Source organism: Humulus lupulus, chromosome 2 (assembly GCF_963169125.1).
Source record: "Humulus lupulus chromosome 2, drHumLupu1.1, whole genome shotgun sequence".
Lineage (NCBI taxonomy): Eukaryota > Viridiplantae > Streptophyta > Magnoliopsida > Rosales > Cannabaceae > Humulus > Humulus lupulus.
In genome coordinates this window covers 166,195,914-166,206,048 of record NC_084794.1, presented here as the reverse complement: position 1 = coordinate 166,206,048, position 10,135 = coordinate 166,195,914, and the positions used below count along the sequence as shown (strand labels likewise).

General features: G+C 34.5%; 1 protein-coding gene across 1 annotated transcript; it reads left to right on the top strand.

The window, feature by feature from the left end:
• Nucleotides 1-2,749: 2,749 nt before the first annotated feature.
• LOC133818683 (uncharacterized) lies at nucleotides 2,750-9,384 on the top strand. The gene is made up of 3 exons (XM_062251707.1): nucleotides 2,750-3,191; nucleotides 5,097-5,334; nucleotides 9,030-9,384. The coding sequence occupies exons 1-3, from the start codon at nucleotides 2,919-2,921 to the stop codon at nucleotides 9,182-9,184; spliced, it is 666 nt and encodes a 221-aa protein (XP_062107691.1). The 5' UTR covers nucleotides 2,750-2,918; the 3' UTR covers nucleotides 9,185-9,384.
• Nucleotides 9,385-10,135: the final 751 nt, after the last annotated feature.

The following is a 10,135-nucleotide window of genomic DNA, read 5'->3' as shown; positions in this document are numbered from 1 at the left end:
CTGATTAATGCCTTGTAATTATTGGATTATGCTCTACGAACTGTTTAGCTGCTAATACTGTTATGTTATGATATTATGTTTTCTTGATGGGCCTCGGCTCACGAGTGCTACATGGTGCAAGTAAGGCAAGTTGACCATGGGTTGGAGAGCTCTTGGGGCGAGGTGTACATTGTCACCTGCTCGGCCACCACGGTCGAGGAATTGTACAAGGACAGGAACCTAAAAATGTATATTTTTCCATTAGAGTGGCTTGGTTATTTATTTGTTATTGAGAATTTTGTATTTACGTTATTTAAACCTTGTTTTGGGATCCCATGTATCAAACATGTATTTTAATAAAATTTAATCGTTTATAACCAAAATTCTTTTAAACCTAATCTGTTTGTGTCATTAGATACACATTTTGATTTAAATGACTTGATTAGCAAGTCTTACACTATTTCAAACACACTGTAACGATCTTGGTTATCTAGAGTGATACAAGACTACAACACTATTGTTCATCGATCTAGTTTCTTTTCTTCCCTTAATCTCTTTAATCTTAATTATAATTATGTTTGTGATTATGATTACTATTATGGAGTAGGTTCTTTTTAGGTTAAGGGTTAATTCAAAACCCAAGACATGAATTCTTGATTGTTGATAATGAATATTATTCTTTAATTTCTCTCAATATTAAATTGTTTCTATTTTTCCAATTGAATGCTATGAATTTTGTGATTTCTTGTTAGGTGGTCAACTAATTAAGGTTTTACATTATTCAATTGTCATCTTAGAATTACTACTCACCTAATAGTTTAGGATTCTAAGTGTATGTGATTATTGACCACGATTTTGGCCAACAACGAATAGATGTCAAAACTACAATAAACTTTCAAGAGAAAAATATGACATTAATAATTTTATAGTGGTTGAGCCCCAATTTATTGGTAATAGCCTAATCCACTTGGAGTTGTGATATATATCCTACACTTAAGATCAGATGAACTTGAGTCAACTGAGTTTCTTAAGTGTAAGTAGAAAAATACATAATTTCTCTCTCTAAACTCTCTCAGAAAATGCCCCAAGAATGCCCCAAGTCACAGTCCCAAAGTCTCCAAACTAGAGATTTTTTCTCAGTCTAAAAAGATCAGATCCCCAAAATGATACCATGAGCCATTTTTTTATAGGCTCATGGATCGTACATCAGATATTCCCTTTGACCGGGTCATTGGTTCTTCCAACAGACTTTAATTAATAAAATATAAATAAATCTAAATTACAATAATATAGCTATTATTCCGAGATATCTGAGAGATTCCCGCGGCAGTTGAGAATGATTCGGGTTGAAGTTGTTACTGAGGCTTTATTGAAGTAGACGGTAACTTCTAAGATTCTGATCCGTGCACCGACCAAATCCATCCCCAAAGTGACTGGTTGGACAAGACAACTTACCAGTCGGCAAAGGCAAAAGCACTCCTCTAGCACACCTCTGGTCTAACATGACACATCTCTGGTCTAGCATGACACATCTCTGGTCTAGCAAAACACTTGACTGGTTGGCCAAAGTAATTGACTGGTCGGCCAAAACAATTGATTGGTCGACCAAAGCATTTGACTGGTCAGTCAAAAATCTTTACCGGTCGGACAAAAATTCTACTTGGTCGGTCAAATCACTCCCAAACCATATAAATAATTTTCATGACTAATAATATCACAACTTCGAAGAGCCAATACATTTGTTAACTATTAATGTGTCATTTAGTGACCATGCATTACCACTTGTCACTTCTTATTGCCACGTTTTCGAACTGAAATTTTGGGGATAACAGTGATAAATTGCAATTGATAGTTATGTCAAAAGAATTGTAGATGGTGATGAAAAATAGAACATAGGTTAAATGAATTATATGATTCATTAAGTTATTGCATAGATTAACTTGTTTCCATAGAACTTAATGATTTATGTAAGTTAAATAGATTGTATGCTTCATAGATTTATTGCTTAGATAAAAGAGTTAATTATTGGGCGCCTCGTCTTAATTATTTGTAATAAAGAGACTAAGATAATTGTCTGCTTCAGCATTATTTGTGGTGTTAATAATTTAATTGAGAAATTGAAATAGTATTTATTATTAGTGATTATGAATGATTGTTGAGGGTGGAAATTAACATTTAACTGTTTCTTAATATCTTAATATCAATCTTTATTTGCTTTCTAGTTTATGTTATTTAATTTTGAGTTAAAAATTAAAATTCTCTTTTAAGTTTTAGTGTTAATTATTGAATAATAAAGTGAACGATAATCCTCTTGAGTTCGCCCTATGCTTACTATTATACTAAAATAATTAGAAGTATTGAAAGAAAAATTATAATTAAATTTATTGTGATATACGACATCCATAAAAAAAAAAACATAATATTCGAGTGCATGACCAAAAAGAAAACTCACACAAATCTCCACAACCATATATGACATATATAATAGATCGATGTAGGCTATAGATTATTGCCAAATTGCTTTCTCTATTACTTATAAGTATTTTTCTTTACGAAACTTCAACTCCACCGCGATAAATGTATTCTTCTATTGGTTGATGAAGTCGGCTATGTACACAATCCAAACTCTTAGAAAAATAAATTAAAAGCATCTCAATTTCTCAATTGCGTTAATGTTACTTTCAAAGTGGCAAGTCATAGGGATTAAATTATAATTAATTGAAGAGGTGATGTATTATGTTGCCAAGTTTCAACTTTAATTAATTGATGTAAATTACTCCCGCAACAAATGCATGGACACGTGCATTCGAGGTCACATCACGTGCCCCTCTCCCTAATCTAATCCATTTCGACGATTCTGATATCTGAATCGGATTCTCTATAACCAGTGACAGCTTAATAACTGACTAGACGACGAAGAAGAAGACAACTAGAGAAATATGGCAGAGAAGTCTAATGGCGGCGGCGTCTATGTAGAGATCAACAGCAACAAACGTGAATGTGGTGATGACACCCTCTGCACCGTTCTCCGCCGTCTGATCTCTTTGATCTTCCTTCCTGACGCCGATTCTGCTACTCCGCTGCTGCAACGGATCAAAGCTTCCCTGGCTGAGAACGCTCCACTGCTTCCCGAAGCTTCGAGCAACACCGCCAGACATGTTCTTCTCTGGACTCGGAGGGGTAGCCCTCTCCGTGCTCTTCTCGTTATATCAGTCAGTATTTTCTTTTCTTCTAATACTTTTATTCATCAATTATGTTTAATCACTTCATTATCGTTACTCACATAAATTATGTTAGATGAATTGGTAATTTTTTTTCTTTTCAATTTCATGGTTTCATTTGTTTGTTGTGCTTAATTGGGAATCCATTTGTTCATCTACGGTTAAAAATGTTGATCAATAGCAATAGCTCAGAAGGACCAGAGGCTTAAAAATAAAACAGAGAAGATTTATTTAAGAGTGTTTGGAATTAAGACCTAAATTGAAGCTGGAAATTCAGCCTCGCTCAAAATTAGCCACTAAAGATTTCCGCAACCCAATTAAACGGAAATTCCTTTTATTTTTGTTTACCATTGGCTTTTGATTTTCGGGCAAACGATTGAAAATTAGCAAGTTAGGGCTGAAGATTCAGATGTGAAAAATTTATTAATATTAATTGAGAAATTTGTTGCAGAACTGAGTTTTATTTTCTGTTTGAAGGAATTGTTTTGTCCGTTACTTCCCCAGCGTAATCCAATTAAACTCCTAGGTTTGTTTGAATTATGGATATTTTAGATAACTAAGACATTGTGGGGAATTATAAGAAAATAAGGTTAAAAACATTTTTCCAATTTTTACTCTGTTTGTGAAAATTCTAGGTAATCCTAATTTGCATTATTTTCTTTTTCCTTGTTAATTTTCTTGCCAAACCTCCGTTTTTTTTTTTCAATTTCCTTGAGAGATATTAAACATTTCAAGGTCTCTCTTCTTTTGAATTATGTTTTTAGTTTATTTCCTCGTATGCATTTAGCAAAAAGTTCCGAAATTGAGCCCTTTTTATTTTAAAAATCGTACTATTTTTTAGGAAGTATGAAGGTTAAAATTTGAACTGGTAGATATCATTTTTTTGGTAAAATCTAAAAACTGAACTCATAAATATTCCCTTATTAGGGCGTTTTGAGGGATTGAAAACCAGGACATGTGGTGTGGGAGTAAAATGCACAATTCCAGTCCTAGGAAAAAACCATTAATAGCGTTATGGTTCCTTAGCTTCAAAATAATAAAGCTTCAGAACTCATTTAATTTTCATTGCATACGCTCCCCAGCTTAGTGAGTTGTAACAACGTATTTTTTTTTTGGGGAAGTGTAGTACTATTAGGCTATGTCTATAGCCACAGTAAGTAACAAAGTAGTTTGAACCTGTTACAAGCATAAAACTTTTGAATGATAAATGCATGTGAATCAGGTATCATATAGTTTAGTTTCAATCCATTATGGCAGATATGAGATGACATGTGATAAACCCGTTGACTTGTTGTAACACTTCTGATTCCTTGATTGTAATTTGTGATGAAATGATCCTACTTTGAATCATCTCATGGTCGTTATTAACTGGCTTAATTTGCCCCTATCCTCTAATAAGGGGATTGTGTTTCTATTAGACTGCTCATGGAAGGTATTCTTACAGGGGCTTCATAATATGTTATATTTAGCTCTTTATAGCACTTGGCTACGTGGAGCCTTTTAATGTTGAAGCTATTTGGTGATTTTTTGGAGAGCATAATGCTTCTGGTATTGTTCCTTTGTAATGTTTGATGTTTATGAGCGCAAACAATAAATCTTTATTGCAAATTAAGATTTACAACCTTAACAAAGAAATTCCAAAATCCATTTGACATCTGGAAGTAAAGGACTCAAAATGAGGAAGGAAAAAAAAAACACAGTCATTCTTGTATACGATTTTTTTCGCACTAAAGCTTGCTTTTTCCCATAACAAATTTTTAATATATGAATAGGTTTTTAAACTATGTGACTTCATTGTTGTATGCTCTGCATGTGAGAGACTTGGTTGAGTTAAAAAATCCTCAGTGTAGATCATTCTCTTATTTATATTTTTAACTCTAATTCATTTTGCTGCAGGTGGGGACAATCACTCTACTTGCCTTGACTGGATTGCTCCTCTTTATGGTTTTCTTTCTGGTTGCAACTTTCAATGCCATTGTTATCTCTCTTCTCATATCGTTGGCAGCTGCAGGAGGATTTCTGGCTCTTTTCCTTGCTGGTGTGACTGCTATATACATTGGGGCATTGTCCATTGCTGCTTTTGTGATTTCTGCAACAGCAATTTCTACAATTATAGCAATTCTGATAGCTACAGGTAGAGTTATGTGCCCTTTCTCTTACAACACATTTTGTGTGTTTCTTTATTTAAGTATGCTTACAAATTCTGATCTATATGATAGGATACACACAAAGAAAGTAATAAAATCTCTGTAATAGGTTGTAACTTAGATGATTTTCCATCATCTTTTAACATCTTTTGTTTCTTCTCTAAGTAAGTAAGTAAATAAATAAAGAATAAAACAGAATGGACTGGTCTTAGACCAGAATCCAGAAATGCGCATTGAGTACTCAAACAGGCTTCCCTCTGCCAAAGACTACTAAATGTTCTCTAACCAATCCCTTCAACTTCTATTTACAACAATTTACAACAGCCCTAACAAACTCCCAACAGATTTAAGCAACCCATTCCAGCTAACTAACTAATGTTCTTATCTTTAAACCTTCTTCTCAGTTAAGTAATTCTTATTGGAGGTTTATTACTACTCATGGCCCAAGGAGCCATCTTTTATTGCAAAGTAGATGGGATAAACCTTTCAACGAAGGATTGGATTCTAACTTACAATCGATTGATGCTAAGTAGAGTAACCCAATTCTATGAAAGACATGTGTTTCTCAATATTGTTCTAATGTGAGAGTATATGTAATACACTTTGTTACATTTGGGCGCGAAAGTGTGGGTATAATGAATGATCTTAGAACAACCGAACAGAACATGATATTTTAAAGAATCTTACAAAGCCAAATTGAGAAATTTGTGGTATATATTTAAATTCCACAATGTTAGAATGGAATATATGTGGGGTATACATGCTGTTCTAATTGGTCTCTAACACGACAAATCAACTCACATTGGCTTAAAGGTTTCAAATAAAGGTCAATTATGGAAAAATGTGGATTCTAAAACTCCGCTCTAATACCATATTGCAATTTGGAAGGGATAGACCTTTTAGAGTAGGATTGAGATTTTAACTTAAAAGTAGTCAGTGCTAAGTAGAGTAATGTAAATATTTAGGACTCTTCTGTTTCTCATATTGTTTTAACATGAGACTATCTTTAATACTTTTTTCTCTAGGTGAAAATGAGAATATCATCAAAGGATTCCTATGTAGTCTCAGAGTCCAGATATCCTTGCCATTTGACTAATACTTTCACATTAGTTCAAATAGTTGTCTTAGTTGGACATTCACACAACACTGCTCTGCTTGCTGCTGAGAAGGAACATGATTCAAGGCGATCATATTACTCTCAATCTTCTCACTTATGAAGTGTCGAATAATTTTAACATGCTTTGTTCTTGTTCTGGCAATATCAAGTCAACTTCTTCCTCTTTCAAATCATTGACCACCAAAGCATGTGATTGTTTATGCTTGCATCTTTGGCTGACATTGTACTCCTAATAACACTTGAATGCCCTTAACTTTCATAACTTGCCATTCAGCTGCAGTAAGATGTTGAAAAGGAACCTCTTTCTTTGGTTCTAAAATTTCAGCTTTGGCCACCATTTTTGATGCCTTAGATTGCACTCTCATCCACATTCTTTGATCAATAACAGTTGCTGAATACCAGCTTCTTGTCCCACCATTGAAGCTCATCTGAGGCTGAGATAAACCCCACAAAATATTTTGGTTTTCAACCTTATGTGCCACCTCCATCAACCTCACTAAGCCCACTGGTTCCGTCATTCTCACATTCAAGTAAATGTCTTGTGTAATTAAGATCCCTTCAAGAACTTTTGTGACATTGTGAAGTAGCAGCTAGAGTTCAAATTCTTGGTGAAAATCTGCCTCCATCCCTCTATTTGATGGCCAAGAACTTCCCATAAAGAGAGCCTTCACGAGATGACTTAAACCTTTGTAAGATCAGCTCCATCCAACTCACTACTTCTCTTCTTGTATTTATCCATTGAAAACAAGCTAATGCCCTGCCCTCAAAAGCTGACTCCTACAGACTTTGTTTTCTCCATCTCAGCAAGAACACTCTTAAGCACTAAAGATCTACTCATCTGAGTCAACTTAATTAAAGAACAACATTTCCAACCTTAGAAGTCAACCCTTACCTTGATTCTCCAGCTTGCAATGAATACCCAGGCCATATCCTTCTATTGCATTCGACCAACCCAGGTGCACTCTTGATAAGCTCACAGGCTTATGTTGCAGCTGTGGTTTGTCACACATCCATTAGTGGCATCAGTAATGTCAACCACTCTATCTGCTTCGCTACCGAGCCTGTCTGCTTTGCTATTATCTCTGTTAAAGTCTGCAACCTTTTGTTATTCTTCAACAATTTTTGAAACTTCTGCAACCATGTGTAAATGGTCTCCAATTATGGTTCAACTCCATTAATGCTGTCCTCCATCTTTTTGGCAACCACAACACCAAGAATGCTCTGACACCAATTGATTGGATACTAGGTATCTCATCACACAAAGAAGTGATGAAATACCTCTGTATTGCTAAAGAATGAACTTGTCTTAGACCAGAGTCCCTGAGTGAGTTAATTCGAGAGGCCTCTTATCTCAAAGTCAACTAAAATGTTACTCTACCTATTCCTATCCTCCAACTCCTATTGACATGTATTCTCGTTCAGCTTAAAAGATCCCCTAGCAAGCTGGAGGTCTATCACTATACTTCCTCAAGATTAGCAAGGTGCCTGTATTGATGGCTTATATGAGCCTCAACTCAGAGAACACTAGTAAGCACTCTTATTTAATAAGAAAATAAAAAATTAACTATATTAAACTTAGGATTATGTGAACCTTGCTTGAGATCCAGTGTCTAGTAGTTCTATCTGTTAAATAAAACCTGGCTGAAATTATTGCGAGTATGGAGTTTGCCCATAACCTAGTGTTTTGAGGGTGGTCTTTCCTGAAATTTTTGGCCTACAGGTTTTACAACAATTACTTTTATATTATTTGATACTTTCATACCTGTCTGTGTTAACGCACATAGGGGACCAAGCAACTGAGGTTTAGTTGGCAACTCGATGCAATATACACATTATTTTTGCACACATGCGTATGGTTACCAGGTCTACCTTTGTCCCTTAAGATTCTTTCTTTGACCAGTACGGGAAGGTTCTAGACCTGAGGGGTGCCTCAACATTATTTTTATCACGAGGCTAATGACTTATTTTGGGCCTGTTTGAAGTCTTGTGCCCAACAAAACTAGCCCAATAACAATGACAAAAGTGGCTTTCTTAAGTATTGGGCCTAACTAGTGCTTAGATTAGTAGATAAATTCTAGCAGTAATTAGAAAATACCACTACACTCGGGCTGTTGAAGTTTTTTTTTTCCTCTTTACAATTTTGCCTTTATTTTTATGATTTATTAGTGTTTAGAAGTTTGCAATTGAAAATGGATTTTTAATATAAGATTTGAGGTTACGCCATGAGGCTTCCGTCTCGCATTGACGGAGCTAGGGATGGCCATGGCCCCCTAGCGCTTCTTTTTCCCTATAAAATTTATATAAGATTTTTTTAAAAAAAATGTATTCTATATACTGGTCCCCCAAGAGTTTTGTCTCTGGCTCCACATTGCTTTCTCGCCTTACGAAGACAAAACGCCTTGAGGCTTAAACTAGCCTTTCTAAACATTGTGACCGGAAGCTCCTAGCCCTGCATCTGGTTAAAGATATGGCATTTTGAGTAGGCTGTAACTGCTGTTTTCTTCCAAACATATGTGCTCAGTATCTACCATGGGTTCTTAATGCATTTCTTATTTGATATTTTAGGTTGGATTGGATTTTTTTGTACTGTGTGGTTGGCAACAAAGAAGAGCCTTGGAGTGGCCAAGCACTCACTGAGCGTGACTAGTTCTGCACTTTCGGCTTACTCATCTGCCAGGCATGCTCGCAACCTCCCTGTGGAAGACAAGGCTTCAGATTAAAGGGTTAGCACCATCGAAATTCCATGTTTGTTGCTTGATTTGACAATATCTGCCGCTTGATTTTTGTTGGATTTCATGGAAGCTGTTAGATATATGCTTGTATGTGGGTTGGAAACCTATGAATACGTGTAGTAATAGTTGCCAATATCACCTATATTCTGGCATCATATTTACTCGCGTACCTTGTACAGTTTTGCTAGCTTGCCTGTTCATATGAAGCAATGTACAATGTGGATAATACCTTTCATAATTTATTATTTGTATATAAATACATAAATCTATTTTTAAATCCATTAAAAAAATATATATTTTTAAATAATCATAAACTTTAAATATGTGTATATTCTACATATGTGGCTCCTTATGCCATTGCACATATGATATACTATGTTAAGTTTTTTTTCAATGAGATTGTGGGAGTGGTCAGCTAACTTTTACTAGTTCTAATAAAATAGGAATTTGTATTTGAGCATATAAGCGTACGATGAAGAAACAAAAATCATTTGTGTAATAATAATTCTCATTTATATCATATTTTTACTAAAATCATAATGAGAAAATTTAGTGGAGCCCACTAAATTTGTATTTGAGCATATAAGCGGACAATGAGGAAACTTGACATCTTGACGATAAAATAATTTGTGTAATAATGATTCTCATTTATATCATATGTTTACTAAATAATGAGAAAATTTGGTAGAGCCCATGTAAAATAAAGAGGTCAAAGAAAGGAAACATTTATCATTTCAATTATAGAGGAAACTACACCATATATGGGAATTTTTTTTTTTTAAATTTGAAAAATATGGCAATTTTTTTTTCCTAAGTTTGTTATGGCATATTTTTTGTTTACATTTTTATGGGAGTTTTTTTTTCCATATATTTATAAAAAAAATTATTTGTATAACACATTTTATCTTTTATACATTTTTAGTAGTTAGTTTTGATATG

Excerpts from the sequence above, each read along its gene's own strand:
- LOC133818683 (XM_062251707.1), top strand. The coding sequence starts at position 2,919 with ATGGCAGAGAAGTCTAATGGCGGCGGCGTCTATGTAGAGATCAACAGC. Across the intron at positions 3,192-5,096 it reads GTGCTCTTCTCGTTATATCA|GTGGGGACAATCACTCTACT; the intron begins GTCAGTATTTTC and ends ATTTTGCTGCAG. Across the intron at positions 5,335-9,029 it reads AGCAATTCTGATAGCTACAG|GTTGGATTGGATTTTTTTGT; the intron begins GTAGAGTTATGT and ends TTGATATTTTAG.